This window comes from Nyctibius grandis, chromosome 11 (genome assembly GCF_013368605.1).
Source record: "Nyctibius grandis isolate bNycGra1 chromosome 11, bNycGra1.pri, whole genome shotgun sequence".
Lineage (NCBI taxonomy): Eukaryota > Metazoa > Chordata > Aves > Nyctibiiformes > Nyctibiidae > Nyctibius > Nyctibius grandis.
Genome location: NC_090668.1, coordinates 5,822,387 through 5,843,545, shown reverse-complemented (window position 1 = coordinate 5,843,545; position 21,159 = coordinate 5,822,387). Strand labels below are relative to the sequence as shown.

The following is a 21,159-nucleotide window of genomic DNA, read 5'->3' as shown; positions in this document are numbered from 1 at the left end:
TTGATGGAATTGAAGCAGACTCACAGACCCTCTCGTATTTTCGAAGGTATGAGGCAGTTCCTAGAAGGAAGACTCACAATATCCTTTTAAATTTTGTATTTGTTTTAGCAATCTTTTTTTTTCCCCCCTATATGCTAGAGGGCCCCTTGAATGAACATCTCAAGAGCTTGGGAGCTAAACTGTTTGGGTCTGGGGTATCTAATATAAGCAGGTGGGGAAGGTCTTCAGCTCAGCAATGCCAAGCCCTCATGGATGACTGTCCTGTGACTGCTGCATTGGTACTTGAAACTCAACAACCCCTGTGGACACTCAGACAAATGGAGGTGCACAGAAACACCCTGAGGGCTCTCTCTGGTAGACACGCGTTCCATCCGCCACTCTGGTGAACATCTTTCTTCGGTTGGGTTCCTTTGCTTTGTTTTTCATGGGGATCTTGTTTGATTTTCCAGTTCTTAGCAGTGCAGTAGCCAATATTGAGTTATTCCGACTGGACCCCAGTCAACACTAGGCTTGTCTCAGTAGGTGGAACTATATTTATTATTCTCGTTATTTTTTGGTTTATTTTGGGGGGAAGGGAGGGAAGAGTTCTAGGGGTGGGGTTTGCAATATAAAACACACAATAAAAACCTTAGTAAATAAAAACGTGAAAAACCCATCCCTCTGACTTGCTGTCTGCTTTAAGTGTTGAACTTCAGGCAACATGAGATGAGGTTTAAAGAAGAAAAAAACTGAGGTGGCATTTCAGTCCTCTCTTTCCTGTTGAACAGAGAAGATGCAGGGGTTTGTCTCACTTCCTGGCTGTGTTTTCCTGATGACTTTAGAGCTTTAGGAATGTGTTTACCTGCTGCCACATCTCCACCTCACACACTCTTGTAGGACGTGTGTATTAAGCCATTGACAGTAAAAGTTGAAAACTTTTGCCTACGTTTGAATGTTTAACAGTACAAAGGAGAAATCTGGTAGTTGTTTTGCAAATGCATGTGTGAAAATCCTTCACCTTAATGGCAGGTACAGAAACTCTGGCTGACTTTGTGATCCTTGGAGAAGAGCCTGAGGAGCCCTACCAGAGGATACAGACCTTGACAGCTTGGAACAGGGACTATCACAGAGAGCGGACAAAAAGTGGCAGAAAGGAAGTAGCCGTTTCGAGGTCTCAGACTAAGCTGGATGATGGTGCCAAGGTCAGGACCTGATGTATTTTAGGAAGGTAAAGCTGGCCTCAACTCTTAGCTTTCATTTCTCTCCTGGGATACCCTCTTTGAGCCTTTGTCCAAACCTACTCTAAGAGGTGTGCACAAAATCGATGATTTGGGTCAGTAGCTCACACAGGAGCTGTATGGCCTCGTGCCCTGTCTTCGTAGCCAAGACAACGTAGGGCAAAGCAGCCCAGCTGCTGGAGTGTCTCCTACAGCCTGAGGCTGCTGGAGTGTCTCCTACAGCCTGAGGTAGCGGAGATGTAGCTAGGCACCATCCTCTCTGCTCCCTCTCCTCCAACCAACTGATATCAAGAGCCTCACCTCTCAGCTCCGTGCAGTGCCTCACCTCTGCCTTGCTGATAGTCTCACGTTCATTTTCCCTTCTCTGAAATCTCGTTTGCTTTGTACTTTTTCATCCAATGGTTGCATTTAGCCCTCCGACATCTGCCCAGCCTCTGAAAGACTTGAATATGCTAACATGTCAACAACATGTCTTACCTGCTGAGATGAGAGCAAGGTCCAGGACCTTCTTCACCAGGACTCATAACACCAGAGATGGCAAAAAAAAAAAAAGAAAAAAAGGAGCCCCAGGGCCATGAGTGAAATCAGTATTTTGTGGGAAGGATGCGCAGACCCACACACACTCTCCACTGACACACACGAAGCGGTGACATCGCACTGCTCACACCCCAGTAGGATGGCACAGGACTTTTCCAACCCCTTGCAGATGTCTTGCTGCCAGAGCTGGAGCAGGACTCTCACATGAGCTGCGCTGCAGCCACCTCAGGCCAGATTGCCCACCATGCTACATGTCACTGCAGAGAATGTGACCACTTCTGCCCCTTGGGTCTGCATCAGCCCCCACAAAGAAAGCAAGAATTTGCACCAATGAATGACTGAAGGGCACCCAAATCCTCCCTGTGGGACTGGAGACATGGACGGGGGGGGCGGGGGGGGGAGGTAGATGAGGGCACAAACAAAATGTTCATATCCTCAGGTGATGGGGTGGACAGAAAGCTTTCCAGCCCATCTCTGCCAGCAGGCCACCCTGGGACAAGGGTACAGCACAGGAATACAGACCCTGGGGGGAGGCACCAGGGTGGGAGCAAAGTCCTGTAGCTGAGGGAGCTGGAGCCCAGGGAGGGAAGGGAGAGGGGCCAGGGTTGGCTTCTCGACAGCCCTGGCAGTGAGGTGCTGGGGATCATGGACTGAAAGGTTGACCAGGAGTTTCTGCTTCCCGTAGGCAAGGGCAGTGTTACAGCTTCACCGCTAGCAACCAGAGACAGCAGCTGCTGGCACCAGCGTGGGCCCAGCACCTGATGAGGCAGAATCTTTCCCCTTGAAGGTAATTCTCCCTGCCCAGCACTGGTGGGTGGCAGCCACCTCTCCAAGCCCCTGAGAGGTTCAGCTGGGGCATCAGTACAGTGTGAGTCCGAGGGGAAGGGAGGAAAGAGGCCAACCCATGCCAAGACCCTGGGAACGCAGTGCCAATGCTCTGGTCCACTGCTGACCCTGCTGACCCCCTTTGCCAGTCTGGTGGGGCAGTACTGCAGAAGAGCCGGACCAGGGTGATGGCTGCAGAGGGTAAAAGCCCAGGAACTGGGATGTACTAGCATAAACAAGCAGTCCATTTCTGCTGGTGGCACTTTAACACCACAGACTCCCTCCCCATCCACCATTACCCCCTCACAGATAGTATCCCACCCATCCATCCCTGGCTGAGGTGACCAACTGGTGCCCTGTGAGTAGGGACATGGGCGACTCTTTCCCACTATGGACCTAAAGCTGGGCTCGATAATTCCCCTCAGCAGTGGGAAAGAGCAGCAGGGCAGGGAAAGATGCCATTTGGGTTTGCCCTCAGGAGCCAGAGGTGGTTTTGCAGCTGCTTTTCATCAGGAACACGCAGTTCCTTGGTCACATTTCTCCTTTTCCTCACACAGAGGAATGCTCAGTTTGTGACGGCAGGTTTTGCCTGTGCATGTAGCCCCCCCAGCCAGGGTGTGACCGGCAGCCAGTTTGGTTTCTAAGCTCAAGCCTACACTCAGAAAAAGTGCAGAAATTGAATCAAGCCACTTAGGTACACTGTGAGCAATTCTACTCCCCTCTTTGCCGAGGCGCAGGCCTGGCTGAGCACTGTTTTCTGGCAGGAGGGAACAAAGTGGAGAAGCTGGGACACACCAAGGTCCTGGCCCCAAGTCCCAGCTGAGCACCACCTCTTTTTTTCAACACAGACCGTCAGTGCTGAAGTCTGAGCTCCCAAGTGTTTTCCCTGTTTAAGGTGTGTTGGGCTGAGAGGCCTCGCTGGACAGGCACGATGACCCTGTATATATTTTCACACATAAGTATAGACACGTTGGGTTTGTCACTTCATTTGCAGAGGCCTCAGACATGTGGCTCACTAATTCCAGCACACTGAGCCTGTGCCTAAGCCCCACTTTGACTTTAAGCTCTGATTTTAATGGCACTGAATATGGTGCCATCTACTATTGGCAAATTAAGGGAAGAAAATCCTAACTGGGTTCTGCCACTTACAGTTGCAGGAAAGTAGATGAGTGATTTTCTTTTAAGGCAGCATTGCAAAGCAGCTGCCTTTCAGCCTCCACCTACCAGCTGACCCTCATCACCAGCAGTGACTGGTCTGCTCAAGTCCCCCTTTCAGCAGGCACCTGATTAGAAAAGCCACTGACTGAAGCCCCTCAGAAGAGGTGGATGCTCTTTTGTTTTAATGGAGAAGAAACAACAGCTTGATAGGTTAAAATGGGAGCTCTTGTAGGACTTCCACTGAGTGACCTCTTGTTGGCACGGGCACTGCAGGACCCAGCCCTCCTGCCCTGTGTGCAGGGCTGGCCACCTCCTCCAGCCATGCCCCACCAAGGCAGCCGTGCTGTGTGTCCTGCTTGCCAGGAAGGGCAGGGAAAGGGAGCTGCCTGAAGCTGTCCTGCAGTGCTAGGTAGGAAGGTGTTAACAGCATCTCCCAGTGCCACATGTCTGAACGCCGTCCCCTCTCTGGGAAGCTGTTCTCCCTGACTGTGCTGCAAATTAAAGAGCTCTTCAGGGTCATTTTTCCCCTCTTCTCTTTTATTTTATTTTTTTATACGCCCGCTTGCTTCAGCTGTGATGGGAATGGCTGGGCCTCGCCCACACATGGCTCACAGCAGCCTCTCTGGAGGGGCACACGTGCTCTCCCCATCCAGCTCTGTCAGTGTGCAGGGTTGGTGGGGGTGGCTCACAGGAGGGCATGGCCAGTTGCCCTCCCCAGACACGGTGCTGGCTCTCAGGTGTCCTGTCTACCCATGCTGGCCTCCCGCTGCGGCCCAAGCATGCTGTCAGCTCTGGCCTTGTGCGTGCCCATCACTGTCAGCTCCTCTCTGCAGAGGCTCGGCGCTGACGTGCTGCTCTGCTGCGCTGCGTGGGCCAGCAGAGCCCCTGGGGTGGCTCACCAGAGAGCGAGGGAGCTGGAGATGGGAGCTGCCCTTTGCTATTGCTGATGCTCCAGTTGGCCCAGCTGCCTCACCATACTGGAAACAGCCACCTGGGAAAAGGGAGCTCACCCCTACCACCCAGCGTGGGATGGTGGGGGGTACAGCATGTCCTGGCACCAGAGTCAGAAGGGCCTAGCAGACCAAGAGGGCCTTCTTGCTCTCAGCGATGGAGGACAGGGCTTCAGTGCTGCTCCCCAGTTTCTGCTTCCCTCCCCAGTAGCAGCCAGAATGTATTGCCAGGGACACAGGACCCCTGGCCAGCCTGGGGAGGGAGAGGGCACAGTGTTGGGGGAAGCACAGTGCTGCCCTGAACCACAGCCGTGGCCCTCTGGCAGGTTTGTGGCAAAGGTTTAGTGCCAGGACAACTTGGTATTTCATGTCACTGTAAGCCTTGTGCTCCTGGGAAGGCTGTGGCAACTGGGGACATACATACTTAGCTCTAGAAAGATGCTTCATGTGTAGCTTTTAATCAGCTTTACCATGAAGGCTCAAGTGTGACCCCATACAGCCATGGTGAGGGTACCTATAGGAGCTGCAGATACCTCAGGGATGAACAGGGAGACCTGAAGGCACTTGTGCATGGATACAACACACATTTTTTTCCTCCCTGCCTCCAGCAAAATAGTCTCCAAAATCATGGGGTTTGGTTCAAGTGGTATGAATTTGGTTCAAGTGCTATGAAAACAGGCAGACACCAGCCTGGGGGACTCAGGAATATCCTCTGAGAGCCCATGAGTCACAAGCACTGGGGACTCAGCATCCATCTCTAGTTCATCATCATGCTCTTGTTTGCTTGCTGGGTTTTATTAGATCTCAGTGGCTCGTAGCACGTCTCACACAGCACCTAAAGCAACCCCGATTGGAGAGGGCTGTCCCCCCTCCAGCCCTCATCCCATTAAAACTCTGCTGCTGCCCAGCTCACCCGTTTCCAGGCCTGCCTGCAAAACAAAGCCCAGCCAGGTGGCCAGAATCAGCCCAGGGCCATGAGCAGCATTGGGTTGGGCACTCTGGCTAATGCCCCGCAGCTGGGAAGGGGCCCTGCCCTGGGATGGAGATGGGCCACACCTGGGGAGGGTGGGGCACAGGGCCAGGCTCCAGCCCAGCTCCACACAATCCCTGGCTCCTCACAGCAAGCAGCAGGTTCTCCTGGGTCTGGCTAGGTAAGAGGGGTGGGGGGATTTTGGGGAGGCTCCCTATGTGAAGCCCACTTTTTAGGGGGTGCTGGTGGCCCTTCTAATTCCTGGCTGCTGTGGGGGAAAGGCTGAGGTCTGGCTCTGTGCTCCCAGTCCACACCAGGGGCTCTGTCCCCCTTGGCCATGGCTGCCCTCCCCTCAGAGGTGGCCCTGGGGATGTGGTTGGTCTGGAAGGTGCCATGTGCTGCAGTGGGTTGGTAACTGCTGTGGGCCCTGTCCTTTGGGTCCCCTCGGCGCTAGCAGGTTTGGGGTTAGGATTGGGCAGCAGTCCCCAGTTGCAGACAGCATTCCCCCCCACAGCCCTGTGTCTGGGGGGTGCCTTGTCCTTTTGGCTTCCCCACCTTCCCAGCACACCCAGCCCCACTCCAGCAGCACCACCATGTTTTTATCCTCTCCCAACCATGGTTGACAGCAATCCCCCATCGGGCTGAGGTGGCTGTGGCTCAGTAACCCCACGTGTAACAGAGCCCGTTGCAGCATTTGGGTGCTGGAGCTCACTGAAACAACAGCACTAGGGACGAGGTGAAGTGCTGCAGGCCGGGTGTTAACTGCTGGGGGAAGCCAGGCAGGCTGGGCTGGGGAGAACCTCCCTGGTTATCTGTGCTGGTGGCCAGAGCTGGGCAAAGGAGGTCAGCAAATGCTGTAGGGCTCAGGGAGGGAATGCAGCCGAGGGAGCCCCTGGGAAGCACCTCCTGTGCCACTAGCCTGGTCTCTGGGGCATGGGGATGAGGTGAGGGCCACAAGCTGCTTCAAAAGAGGCTGGAGAAATACAGTAACCTTTGGGTTGCTCCAGAGGAGCAAGAGCTGCCAGGCAGAGACAGAGGAAGATGAACAGGTCCAGGCTGGGGAGGGCAAGACATGGTCCAGGTACTGGAGAGATCCTGCTCCCCAGGCTTGGCAGGGCCCAGAGCATTGTGGAGGTGGCTCTTCCTGGGGCACAGCAGTGGTACCCCCCCACAGGATAACACAGGGGCAGCCCTGGAGACTGAGGGGTGCTGGCAGAGGGGGTATGGATGGGAGTAGTGGGGAAGGGTTCCCTGGCAGCTGCTCGCTGCTGCTGCCTCAGTGCCCTTCTCCAGTGACAGGGTTTTTTGTCATGAGGCTCTAAACCCTCCCTGCAGACCCAGGAGATCGATAGGAACAGTGTGGGACCAGGGCTGTGCCTCATAAAACAGCACAGCAGCTGCGAGGAAACCCCTGTGCGGGAGGGAAGCCGCCCTGACCCCGTCAGCGCAGAGCTTGGCCAGATGAAGTGGATGCTGTTACCATGGTGACAGTGCCCACGGAGGAGAAATGGGGTCTGGTGGTTCCCTCACGTACAAGGCTGCTGGGATCGGGGAGGACAGGGCTGTCAGGCACGCAGCCATCCCCAGTTTCCTACTTCCACTGAGGAAACCCCTCCCCAGGTTCTCCCTGGCCAGGGCATGTGTCCTGCAGCCCTCTCCGGATGGTGCTGCCACCCCAGAGCTGGGTACCCCCACCCTGATCCCCCTGCAAGGTGGGACCTGGGTGTCTGCATTAGCAGTGCCCTTGGGAGGCCGAGCAGCAATCTCGTGCTCCCTGTGAAAGGGTCCTAAGGGGAGGACGCAACGTCAGGTCAGGGCTTTCCAACACACCCCTCTGACCGTCCCAGCTCTGTCTGCAGCGGCCCTGCCAGCCAGGGACAGTCCCTGAGGTTACAAATGGGGTTGCTCTTTCTTCCCCCCCTCAGGTTTGCAGCCTACAGCAGAGGACCTCACCCCATCTTTACAGACTGGAGGAATTACAGGAGGTGGAAGCACCGACAGCCAGCGTAAAATGGAAGAAGAGAAATAGGAACACAGCAAAACCTCCAGGTAGAGAACCCTGTGGCAGTCCAGCGAGTGCCTTTCCCTTGCCTGGAGCCTGCTAAAGGTGAGTACTACTGATCTGGATTAAGTTAATTTGTGATGATGGTTTTATTGCTGCTTCTCTAGCATGTTGCATTTAATTGTCCTGGCCTTTGCAGCGATGGGGTTGCAGCAGGATATTGTAACCAGGGCTGTCCTGTGTCTGGTTCAGGTAGTGAGGAGTTGTGGATGCTAGAGCAGCACTACATCACGTTTCCAAGCCTGGCAGTGGTGTTTCTGGTGTGTTTGTGTGTTGAACAACAGGACTGTGGTTAAACTGCCACCAAGACCAACCCCTATGGGCAGAGCACCCTGCAGCATCCCCTTAGCCAGTGGCCACTTGGCTGAGACAGCTGGGTGGGGAACAGAGCTTCCTCCTAAGAAATTACTAAGGAAAATTAGTGTTTGCTCTGAATTGCAGCCCTGTGGGAACCAGTTGTCTTGGCCATTGTCCGTACAGAGACACTTAATCACATTCAAGCTTTCCCAGCCTTTTCAAAGGCAGTTGAACTCTCTGGATCTGTGGGTGTTTCCTTCTGCCACCCTTTCACTCTCACCCTCATGTTCTTGTTGCCACTTTTCCACCTTGTGCCTGCCAAGGGTTGGCTTTCCTTTGCCAAATCCACTGCTCCTGGCTGCTGCCCCGTCAGCTCTGCATGTAGGATGATTGTCCCCTCAGCTTCCAGGGTGTCCATCACACCGGAGAGCTGGCAAGCTTTTTTGAGGCAGGAATTTTGCTGTGTCTGCTTATGGAAGGCTCTAGAGAGTCACCCTGCAGCTTAACTTTTGGCTTTTAGGAGCCACACAAGCTGTATGTGTGTATTAATAAGGGGGAGCCATGTAACCTGCCTGAGGCCTGCGTGGGCTTAGGGGAGGCCTGGCCCCACAGAAGAGTTGTAATGGTTGAACATTTTTGGCAAAGGCAGTTCAGTTAAATTGTGTTGAGCACCTCCAGGAATAGTTGAGATGAACAGTGATTTGCTGTGAGTTAGTTTAAATCCAGTCTCAGTTCATTTTAAGACAGGTGGCAGTTCTTGAGGGGAAAAAAATAGCCTGCAAGTGTTGCACTGATTTATCTAAGGGGTTTTGAGGCAAGCCCTTGCTTCTGTGTTGGAAGCCAAGGTGCTAGCAAGGAAAGCCACAGCTAGGCATGGAAAAAAAAAAAATCTCTTATTTTGCTGCATGGGTTCTTTACTGAAAAACAAGGAGACTCACTAACGTTAGTCTCCTTAACCTAGGCTGAAGAGAAACAATTTCTTCCCTTCTAGGTAGATGCCAAACCGGTGCAGGCTGTGGCGTTGCTGGCAGCTTTGTGTCCCAGCGAGTCACCGCTGCCCTCTTGTGTCCTTGTCCTGCATCGCCCGGCGGCACAGGAGGGCACAGTCCCGGCAGGGATTACCTCTGCCTGTCTTACAATGGGCTGCTTGACTCTGATGACCACCTCCTAAAACTGTCACCTTCTCATCTAGCTTGAGCTGCAAGCGATCTGCACTGACCAGCCCACCAAGGAATACTAAAGCTAGAGCTTAGTAAGTGGAGGGCAGGGTTGTTTGTGCTGTATCCACTGTCTGCATCCTAGATGTGCCTTGTGACACTCCCAGCTTAATGGTTAATGCCTTTGTTCCCCATTTCTTCTGTGCACACATGCATGCACACCCCTCACCAATTCTAGCATGGCAGAGGAGTCCCTGACCAGCTGCAGGGTCTTGGCATCCCTTCAGGAGAATTCAGGGGTCCAGTTCCCACCTCAGCCCTGTCTGGTTGCACAATTTAATGAGTAAACAGAAGGATCAGACTAGCAAAATAGGGAGAGGTGGGGAGCAGGGGGTGCAAAACAATGCAGTAGCTTGTATTCCTGTTTGCAGAGGTCAGGATGAGGAATGGTCTAATGCTCCCAAAAATATGGGACACACGTAACTGGGGAAAGTGGTTGCGAATAGACTGGTATTGGTGTGAGTCTCTAGTATTAAAAGAAAGTCTGGAGTTAGCATAAGGGTAACAATAAGGATATCAATTACTACACTTTAAAATCTATAGGCAGAATGTGCTATATTCAAAGAATTATAGTGTTATTTTTCTGTGATTTACTGGTTTACCAAGGCTATTAAATGTACTTGTGCCAATTTGAAACCCTTCCTTCTGGTGCTTGGTTGATACTTTTGCTATTGAAATGGAGCCAGACAGACACTACATGCTCAGTGGCTGCACAAAGATGGGAGGGGGAATAACAGTTCCTCTTCTTTCTCTGGAGGACCCAAACACAAAACAAAAAAAGTGTGAGTAAAATTCCAAACCTGGTCACCATACTGATGAAGGAGGGGTAAAAAAAAAGGTACAGGAATAATGAAAAAGAGAACAAACTCTCCAAGCAGACCAGAATTTGACTGGATTAAAAAAAGTGTATTGGATGTCCAATACAAAATAATAAACATGAAGTTATTATTAAAAAAAGCCATAGAGTATACAGCAAATACTACAGAAAAGCAAAAAAAAAAAAATTGTACAGAAAGGTAGACATCTACAGCAGTTCTCAAAATTATTCTACATGAGAATCATAAAACAATATACAGGTTTGGTTTTCTTTTTCCCCAAATGTCTCTGAGGGAAGCTGCCACTAAACAGCTTGACTATGACACTACAAGGATACACAATGTTCCAAATTTAAAATCACAGGATATGTAAGAAAAACGTAGCATTAAAATGTGAAAAAGTGCAATACAGATTGTACACTGAATAAATGTTTCTTTTTTTTTTTTTTTTAGTTTAACCTTAAAAAACCAACTTTGAACAGTTGTTTTATCATTAAAAATATTCCCCCTCCCCCAATCCAATGACAATATTAACATTCATGGTGTTATACGTAAGGAATATTCACAAAGACCCACCAGCTAAGAATACTGTGTACGTATGATGGTATTTCTTTGGGTATAGGTAAAAAATAGGCAAAGGAAAACATCCATCCCCTCCTTTCAGGACAGGGTGAGTATTTTATTATTTAAATACATATTCTGTAGCTTATTTTTGCCCTGAATTGTATCGATTAAAAGTCCAAACCTCAATTATCCGGGTGGCCCATGGTGCCATTCATTCGATTCCCTCCCCTTGTCTCAAATAATAAATAAACCCAGCAAATGTCCTAGAAATGATAACACAGAGAGTCCAGGCAGTAAAACTACAACCCAAAGCCCAGGCTGATTCACTGGCTCTCCCTTCTCTTAGGGATGGGGACTATGACAATGGGCCCAGAGCTTTAGTCACATGGATAAAAGAAATGAAGCAAAGTTCTTGTTTTGTGGGGTTTTTTTTAAATTTAAGCAGATGACAGTAGTTCCTGTTCTGTTCCAACAGGTGCAGCCATCGAGCAGAGGCCCTGCGGACTACAGCAGTGCCCCGCACCCGAACCGCCCGTTACCTGCGCGTCCTCCATCGGCATCGCTGAGCTTCGGAGATCCCAAATCCCACTGCTCAGGAGGAACAGATTCCCCATCTGAACCAGCAGTAAGTTTTGAGTTTCCTTTCATCTTACAAGTGAAATTGCACAAGTTTGTTAGGCAGCTGGGTATTGTTTTTTTCCTTTTATCACTAAAATACACTCCCTCTTTTTACACCATTCTTCCTCACAAAGTATGGCAGAGCCATACAGGGAGAAAACAAAAAAACCTTCTCCTTCCCCTCATCTAGGAGTTCCCTTTTAGCTTTCCTTCCTTTCTAGACAGATATGTGAACAGCACCTGAGTCACTAATACTGTTTTTCTTCTCAAATGGTTTCAAAAGTGTAAAAAAATACATTTTTGCCTTATGTTTCTGAAGAATCCTGAAGAGAAGGATTCTTGTTTCCATGGCCTGGGATAGAGAAATTGCCCTGGGGCTGGATTTACTGCTGAAGGATCCTGTGGACATGTAGTGTTCTCAGAGGGATGATGGGGTGTGTTGGTGATGAGAAGTCCACAGTTCTGTGCTAAGCTCTCCGTGCTGAATGAGCGCTCGACCTGCACTTTTTAAAGTTTCATGATGCCATCTTTAAACTAAAACCAACAAAACAGAGCACTGTTGCCAAAATAAGCTGTAGTGTCACCTAAACATAAGGAACCCCACTTTACAGGAGGCTTTTTCTTTTTTTTTAATATTTCTAAATGAGACTCTCACTGCAATTCAGTAACCAGAGACACAGTACGCTGAAGTTACAAGGAAGGACATTACAGAAGATGCTTTCCTTTTTCTTCAGGCTTTCGAGGCAAGGTAGAAAGACAGGAAAACAACAATAATGAAACCTCCCACTGGATCCCCTCCCCTTCCCCATCTACTTTTTCCCCCCTCAAAATATTGAAACTGCACAAAAAGCGACAAACAAGCCTTTCAAATTACATTTCAATTCAAACAGACTGGTAATCTCACAGTGATGAGAGGAGAAAGTCAGGCCTTTAATAATTATAATATAAAAATAATAAAAAAAAAGCTTACAAATAGCAGTGCAGCATCCCAAAAGGCCATGGATTAACTGCCAGAAGGGGACGTAATTATACGCAGAATAAAAAACAAAACAGAACAACCCACGCTGGCAATGAATTTTCATACACAATAGAACAAGCAGTCAAACGTCAGTCTAGGCTGTGAAAAACAACAGTTTCTCCTTTTTTTTTTTTTTGATTACAATATTTTTTTCCTTTTTATAAAAAAAGATAAAATAAAAACACAAATAAAATTGTACATAAATGCAAATGTCCAACACTGAAAAGGCAGGGCAATCACACCACTGAGACAAAACCTGACCAGAAAAAAAACAACCGTGAAGTCCACTTCTTTTTCTTTTGTCTGGATGCTGGATTTCAGCCCGATGCGTCCCATCCTGCATGGTCTCAGCAGGTAAATGGAATTCCACTTGGCAATGACTTCATCACAGGACGATGCCAAGAAAGGTCATCTCTTTTTGACCAGCTGTAACACAAATGCACTGGTTGGTTCCTTTGCTTTCTGTGTATGCTCTCGTGTGCTGTCCCTTTTTTTTCTTTCTTTTTTTTTCCTCTGTACAATTCCTTGTCTTCCAAGGCTGAGTCCCAAGACTTGTGAAACTGTTTGGAGTCATCTCCTGGTGAAGGTGGTCATGCTGTAGTGATGGCATTAAGGTCCTTCATAAGTCCTTCCAGGTGGGCCATCTCTTTGGTCAGCTCGTCCGGTTCATAATTCTGTGGGAGATGATATAAAAAGTTATTGACAAGGTGACTTGCTTTCTTTAAGGAGGGACAGAATAACAAAGAAGAAGAAACGGGCAGTGCTTCTGGTGTAGATTGTGACCCTGACACATGAATGAGCAGATTTATCAACAGTAACAGGAATTAATAACTGGAAACAACTCTCTATTTTAAGGGCAGATCTTTTTGCAGTAGTGATTCATAGGTTCAGATTTTTAAGACTGTGATCATCTGTTTTCCTTGTATCAATTCCTGCTTGAAGAGAACAGCTTCCTTTGAACCAAAGCAGGTATTTTAGAAAAATCTTCCCAGCTTAACTGGAAAAGAAGGTCGAAGGAATCACTTCGATAAAACTCTTTGGAGAATCATTATGCTTGCTACAAATCATACTCCATTTTTAGCCTCAATCTATATTGCCTTGATAACAGCATTATGATAGCTGCTTGTGTGTGTAGATAGACACCATGAACTAGTTCAGCTCAAACCCTTTGCTAAGCTGACCAAGTCTTTCCCAGTGCTGGGTAGTTTTCAACCCCTTATGTTGTTGGGGCATTTCTCCAAACCCTCTTTGCTCTCTCAACGTCACTTTCACAGGAGAGGAGCCAGGCTGCACAGGCTATTCCAGTACCGGCTCTGCTCATGCCAAATCAGAAGCAAGAGAACTCCAGTGTGATAATTTCTGCTCTATATATTTAAGGTCCATTATTAGACCTTCAGGCTAGAGTCTAATATTAAAGCTACTGGAGTCCTTCCCAGAGTGGAGCCCTCAACCCTGACTCTGACCCTCGCCTCCTTTACTTCTAGAAACAAACATTTTCTTTCATGTAAATAGAAATGAAGGCAGCAGGCACCTTCCAGTTCACCAAGCAATCTGGATTGTACCAGAAAAGTCACCTCTGTCCTGTGTCTAACGTGTTATCTTCCAACTACTGACAGTGATAAATAGCAGTGAGCTAGAAGTACTCGGACTCATTCCTGCAGCCTCTCATAACAAAGCAGAATCAATTCCAATCACTATCTAATCCTAATTTTTACAACTCACAAGTTAACTAGTATTTAGTGGGCTGTGGTGACTTTATATTGTACTGATTTATTAATGAAGAAATTTATTAATGGCTATAGTTGAAGATTACAAATTTGTTGATGGATAAACTGAGTATATTTTTGGTACCAACCAAAAAAAAAAAGAATTAAGTAGGAGTGACAACTAGATAGAAGGGCAAAAAGTGCACCAAATCAAGCATGAATACAGTTTCTAGGCCAGCGCATACAGAAATAAAATCTAGAGGGTGACAAAAACCATGTGACAAAAAGAAAGGACAATAAGGAAAAAAGAAAAAAGAAGAAAAAATAATTCAAAATAAAGTCAGAACGCTTTCATAGGAGTATCTAAAAACAGATTTGGGATGATGGCTTTAAACATTTTGGCATTAATGCTACATTTTCCATCCGCAATGACACTTTGGATGCTCTGCAGCAGCAGAGGAAGCTGCAGCTGTGTGACTTTAACAGGATGCAAGTCAGAAGCCTCATTCTCCTCTGTCTTAGTGCAGACATCACTAAGCTCACAAGCATCCTACAAAGAGAGATTCACTATGGTTTGACAAGCACTGCCAAAGAAAGGCACTGGCAGTGTAAGAGTACCTACGCTTTCCGAGTCCTCGAGCATCCTGGTGGTCTCCTGCACATCAGGGGCGCTGGGAACTACCACTGGCATAGGAGGTCGAGTTCTTCCTAAAGTCCCAATGGACGCAGTCTTCACCGAGTGAACGGGATGGTTAGGAGCTGAAAATAAAGTGTTATGTAGTTATGCCTCAGTTAATTAGTTCTTTTGACTATTTAGAAAGTAGGAGAATAAAAAGGATTCTATTGGAGGAAAATGAACACTTCAAAATTAGGGAGGGCTGAATTAGAAATTTTCTCTAGTTTATCTATGGACATAAAAGAAAAGGGCCTTGAAAATTACACCACCAAAATTCACTCCAACCTCTGACATATTTCCTTTGATACCCAACTCTACCCCTGGCTCCTCAAGGAGCTTCTCTGATTTCTACTTAAAACCTCCTTTTTCTCTTTTTGGCAGCGTGTCTCTCCAGTTTGTGCCCCGCTCACCTTGCTGGGTCAGCAGTGGTGTGCTTGGCAGCGCGGGGTCGTATGTGGAGCCGGCCGGCGGGACTGCTGGCACCGCAAAGCTCTTCAGCGGGTGGGAAGGACGGACGTGTGCCGTAGGGAGGTTCTGAGCCGAATCCTCCTCTTGGGCATTAGCCAAGTAAGACCCCGGGGTGCTTTCAGGATCCTGGTGGTCAGCACAGGTCTGAGAGGAGGAAGCCGGCATGGTGTCCGTGCTAGGTGTGTTTCGAACAGATTCTACAAGAGACAAAAAAAAAAGTGGGTTATTTTCTTTAACAGAAACATTCTCTGTGGTCAGATGGGAGCAAACCAGTAGTGTTGGCAAGTACCTTCTCCAAGATTGCTGTTATAAGCTAAGAAGTGAATTCACACACTAACTATCTCTCTGTGTAGCAGCTAACACTGATTCTGTGTAACTGTCCTGCTTTAAGGTGAACAACAACGGCTGTCTGATAACTAACTAAGCTTGAGAACTGAAGGGCTCCTCAGGCATAATACCAAACTAACCGTTTTGCACTGAAACAGCTACATCGATGTAATAAGCCCTCAGATAAACACCGATCTTTATTCTCATTTTACCCTTAGTATCTCACAGTATTGGCATTCCTACGTAGGTAGAACATGAAGCATATATCACTGTAGCGCATACAAAAGAGCCAGATTTTTTCCTGAGATAGACCTGAAATCCCGTTACTTGCTGAAAGCTAAACTGAAATCACAGGCTTCACTTGTTTGTCTGCAGCAGGCTCCCCCCCGGATCTGAGAGAACAACGAGACAGTATATTGAATTTAGGGCATCGTGATCCTACTCAGACCACATGCAGGAGAAGATCTGGATTGTGAGAGCTGTCACTTCAGAAGGATAAAAACAGACCAAGGAAACCTCTGCCTCTCATGTCTGCCTGTATATTTGCAGCCTCATGAATTGCTTTCATAAGGAAACAACACTGTGGGCTGTGGCACCTTAATTAAAATGTAGACCTTAAACTAGCCAAGCTCAGAATTCCCTTCATCTCAAGATGTTACCTACGTGCAATTTAGCAATGCTGTTGCTTCAGAATTTTTCAGAGCGCTGGAGACATGACAAGAAACTATTGCAAATGATGGTGCTTCGAGCCTGCTTAGAAATCACCACAATTTTCTGTCTCCTTCAGGAAGATTAACTCCTGTCAGCTCTCAGTAGCAAAGGCTGGACTTTCGCCCTCTCTCGGTTTTAAACACAACTAATTAGGAAAAAAGTTATCATATTAAGTAGCTCAAATTAGATTTAATCTGATGTTTCAGACTCCAGGGCTGAAGGCTTTAGAGTAAGGAATCTTCCTGTTTGAAGTCACATATAAAACATTAAGCTGCTTTTTCCATCATCACGTATCTCAAGGATCAATATCTGACCTACACAAGAAATCTCAACCTCTCAAGGACTTTGTCTGTACTTAAACCCATCACTCTGCCTCTCATACACCACCACAATGGAGACTGACCAAGTGTCAGGCTTTGATTTCCACATGTTTCACTCATTGATCCATTACAATAAAATCTACCTGATGATTTGTATCTCACCTGTGGAATTGGCCCTGTCTGAATGGGACATGGATGTGCCAATCGGCCACGGGTTGACCTGGTGATGGAGATAGCTGCGAGTTGGAGAAGCGAGGCTGCCGGAGTGGAAATGATGGTGAGGGTTATCGAGTGAATGGATGGGATGAGCACTAATCACAGCTGTGAATGAATACAAGACAGAAAAATGCTTAACAAACAGACAAGCATGCACGTGTACTGAAATGCACCCTACCCCTCCCGTCTCCCACAGAGCCACTGAACAGGAGAGCCAACCGCTCAGCGGGTTTACAATGACACCAAGATGACATGCTGCAATACCAATTTTCCAGCTCTGCTTTCCAACCCTTTAGCTCCCTCCACGCCAAGACACAAAAGCCCCAGAAGAGGCAGAGCTCTTCATTTCCCTGCACAGAAAGTGCATCTCTCTTGGCTGTATCTGCCAAGCGCTTTCTGTTACGCTCGAGACAAATGAAGTTCAGCTCCCTTTAGAACTTCCATGTGTTTCATGCTGTGCCATAAATGTCAGACCTAATACAGGAGACATATGAGCTCAGATTCCAAAATAATTGCTGGCTGTCACTGAATTTCTTAACATTGTAACCAAATGTGGCATCTTTGGTTAATTAAATAACGCAAGACAAATGCTAAGAGTAGGACAAGACACCAAAGGCTCCATCCATTCCTTCTGTGTGTCCTTAGCAAAGCTCTGCTCCAGTACCCTCAAACCAAAAGCCTCTTTTTCTTCCCCCCCCCTCTTTTTTTATCTTGCTGTTTTCTTTTTCCTCTTTGAAGACATGAATTTTATACCTAATGTAAATCATCCTTTACCCTCACTCTTTTGTATAACAGCAAAACAAACTCTCACTGCTCCCCAGCTGGGAGGAAAAGCATGCGCAGAATTTAGTTCTTATGTCAGACTAAAACACTGAATTGCTTAAAATCATCCAAAAGAAAGAGTCTCAACACAGAAAACAGGAGGGAAAATGCTACCCCTAGCACCCTAAAGAAAAAAAAGGTTGTGGCTGGTTATTTTCTTTTGACCTTTTTTTGGAAATTCTCCAGCTGTGCTGCCTTTGAAAGTTACTTTCTAGGAATGACACGATGCACAAATCCATCATTGTAACGGTGAGTTCAGTTAAGACGTCTCGCACTGCTGTGTGCGGTTTGAACTCAGAGGCTGGCTAAACAAATCGGAACCCTCCGACTTCCTCCTTTCCTGGAAAACAGCCTGTCAGCAGGACAGGACATGGGAACTGACCAGTGGAGGCAATGTACTGAGAGATTTTCAGCTATTGGTAATAAATAATTTCTCTCTCCCACTGAGTTTACGCCAACAGAAAGCTAACGTCATTATCAACCCCGTGTAAGTGAAGAGTAACTAAACTCTAATACTGCGCAATCAGCAGGTTCTAGACTTAAGTCCTGTGAGATTGTCAATGGGATGTGAAAAGTCAGATATTCTCACCAAGAGCTTCAAGCAAGATTAAAATGCCACTTTGTCTTGCAGGGAACTGGCAAAGGGAGGAATAACCCACAAAGCTTGGAGATCAGAAACCCACCAGAGACAGCAGTCATCAGAGACACCAGGAGTTGTCTGACATGTCAGCAAGGTAGGAGGCATATAGTCTTTAAGGCATAACATTTTCCAGGCATAAACATTTTAATTACTTCTATTTGTAGAAACCACTGGTCTACACCTGTGTTTCAGCACGCATTTACATCACTCTCAAACGTAATGCATGTTAGTACAAGAGGCTGCCTGCTTGGGTTTGCAACCACAATAAAAAATCATGCACACATGCTACACCTTGCAAGACATTTCCTAAAAGCTTGGAGATGGGGAGAGGAATGCAACATTGTAGTAGCTCTGAAACCCTGTCCAAAGCAGAATATGGTGAGCAAGTGGGGAAAACCTGGTCCAGTGAGAAGCCATGTCCCCAGAAAGTCTGCCCTGCCCCTGAGCCATCCAGCTTAAACTGCTGGGTTTTGCTAAGACTTTGCTGGGTTATCAGGCCTAAATCACATCTAGCTTTACAGAGCAAAAAGCAGTATGTTGTACCACCAGCTCTTAGTGAAGATCATGATGCACTGTTGAATTTCAAGGAAGGGAAAAGAACAGGATAAAGAGAAATGTGGTGTGTTAAGAAACAAATAGCCCTTTGCTTCCTAATACCCTTCCAGAGTTTTGGTTTTCCAGTTGTCAAAGAAGGAACTAACTAGGCCTACACCACTTGTGTTGTATTGTTGTAAATTATACTAAAACTGAACATACTAAAGTAGGATAATTTAGTATTTAAAAAGTAATAACTAGTTTGAATGCTACAGTGAGGGGGAAAAACGCAACTGGACGGTATCTGCAGGCACAGATTTAAAGACACTAAATGGTCCTGCCTAGCTGAGAAAGGGCCTCACGTGTCAGTTTTCTGTGTGGCTGCTGCAAAAAGGTATCTAAAGATATTACATTAATGTTCCCACACACTATAAAATAGAAATGTACAGTTGGAAGCCCTCAGAGCTTTTGCAAACAGGACAAAAAGTCAAACAAAGTCACAAAAATTATTTTTAAGCCCTAAGGCACCAAAAGACCTTCCATATCCTTCCTGACGTGTAGTGCCTCACGCTATCCTGTCACACCAAGCCAGCTGGGTCTGTGTCTGGTTCGTTCTTTCCGGGCAAGGCAATATCTAATAAAGAGGCAGAGAACAGATCGGCTTTTCGAGCGAACACAGCAGGGCTGGTATCAAAAAGGGATGTCACAGCTGGGTTTAGTGCTGCAAGGGAAAATCATATCCACAGCTCTATCTGCCAGCATTATCACAGCAGCTCGAACACCATCAAAAGGTAAAACTGCAATATACTACCTCCTAAAATATGTATCCTGTGTGGGATTGATCTGAGTATCTTTCTCAGTGAATAACAATATAAGGGGTACTTTGCTACACTATTTCTGTGGAGCTCTCAGCATGGGCTCCTGTATGAGTTTATCTTATGCTACGGGTATCCCATGCTGCATCCCGTTTAGAGAGAAAACGGAAGAGTGCAAGGTAAGACTTCTGGCAGTCTGAATTTGTTACGAGGTCACACAAGTCTGAATTCACCATGGTCTAGTACCTGGCATGGAAATCATCAGAATCCAGTAGGTGCAATGTTAGACCCCCGTATTTGACAGCAAACAAACTTTTAAGAAACTAATTGGAGTAAAGATGATTAGTGTAAAACTGTATCCTCCACTCCTCCCTCATACATGTAAAACTGAGAGAAAACAAGGAGCATCACACTACTTATTTTAAAGCCAAGAAAAAGGATACTACCTTGTAAAAAAGGTTGTAAAACAAGGAAACAGTCAAAAAGTCACAAACTGAGCTAATCAGGTCATCGGGACACTTGAAAAAGCACGTAGAGGCCAAGAAAACCAAGCACTCCCTTCAGGTAAATAAAGCAAGGAGTTAGAAAGTTGAAACGTAACGGACTGGCCTGAAATCATTCCATAAAACACAAGACGTTGTGGTAGCAATTATCTGGCTACAGGGTTGAACATGAACATAGTGCTCAGGGAAGTCTAAAGCTCAGGCCAGATAAGCACTGGGTAATTTTGCCTCAACAGTTCTGTCACTGCCTGTTAACTTTTGTACTTTTTACTTGTGTCCCTTTCCATCTCAGAGTCATCAATTGAAAACTACACATATTGTTTTAATTCTTAAAATATTTTATAATAATAATTAAAATAGATTTCTGCTGCATCACGAAAATTTCAGTTCACTTTTGCTCAAATCAGGGAAATAGATAAAAAATAACAAACCAGGCATCCTCCTCACTTAAGAGTCTGCTCTTGCCAGACTTGCAAAACCTCAGCCCCTATCAGCGGTCTATCCACGTTCTAATAAACTAGTATAATAGACACACGGTGGAGCAAAGCTAGCGTACATCTTGCAGGCTTTTGGTATCCTTCCCAAAAGATGAGCAGTGTTACTCCTTCAGAGCCATTTCTTCTGCTCAGTAACTTAGGGACTAGCTCACAAGTGGGGATGTCTTGCACAGAGACACGTGGTGATCTATTGCCCCAGCTCTCTTAGTTCTTTCCTACTGGATGAACAGCTGAGTTGTTTCTGAAGCTGCTCCTGAGCCCAGAATGAAGACTAAGGTCACCTGATGATGCATTTTAGCATAAATCCATACTGATTTTGATTTGCCAGATGAGGGTGGACTGTAAACTACAGCTGGTCAAGGACCACTTCACAAAGAGCTGTCCATGCAGTGGGGACAGCAGTTATATTAATGTAGTAAGAGTAATAAGATCACTGCAGACAGGGGTAAACATGGTCATTTAGAAAAGCCTAAAAGGAGTCCTTGTAAAAGTAAACCCTGCTTCACTAACCTCAGAGTTTCAAGACAGTGCCTGTAAATACGTCAATAAAGGGAACCAGTGAATATAATACAGCTAAATTTTCAAAAAGGCTCTGACAAGGGTCCACTCCAAAGTTACAAACCTAAGTTGCTCTTGGAGGGAAAGCTCTTTTATGGACTGAAAGCTGGTTACGGAT

The 21,159-nt window shown here is 46.9% G+C and overlaps 1 protein-coding gene across 6 annotated transcripts in view; it reads right to left on the bottom strand.

Annotated features, from left to right (window-relative positions):
- Positions 1–10,220: 10,220 nt before the first annotated feature.
- Positions 10,221–21,159, bottom strand: part of NEO1 (neogenin 1) — a 197,787-nt gene continuing 186,848 nt past the window's right edge. For 3 of the 6 annotated variants that reach the window (XM_068410464.1, XM_068410465.1, XM_068410466.1), the window contains 4 exons: positions 16,619–16,777; positions 15,041–15,295; positions 14,577–14,713; positions 10,221–12,922 (listed from right to left, as the gene is read on the bottom strand). In XM_068410464.1, the coding sequence (XP_068266565.1) occupies positions 12,839–12,922; positions 14,577–14,713; positions 15,041–15,295; positions 16,619–16,777 (635 nt within the window). In that variant the 3' untranslated portion in view covers positions 10,221–12,838. Of the gene's footprint in view, positions 12,923–14,572; positions 14,714–15,040; positions 15,296–16,618; positions 16,778–21,159 lie in introns of those variants that run through there. The other 3 variants (XM_068410467.1, XM_068410468.1, XM_068410469.1) reach the window with 3 other exon arrangements.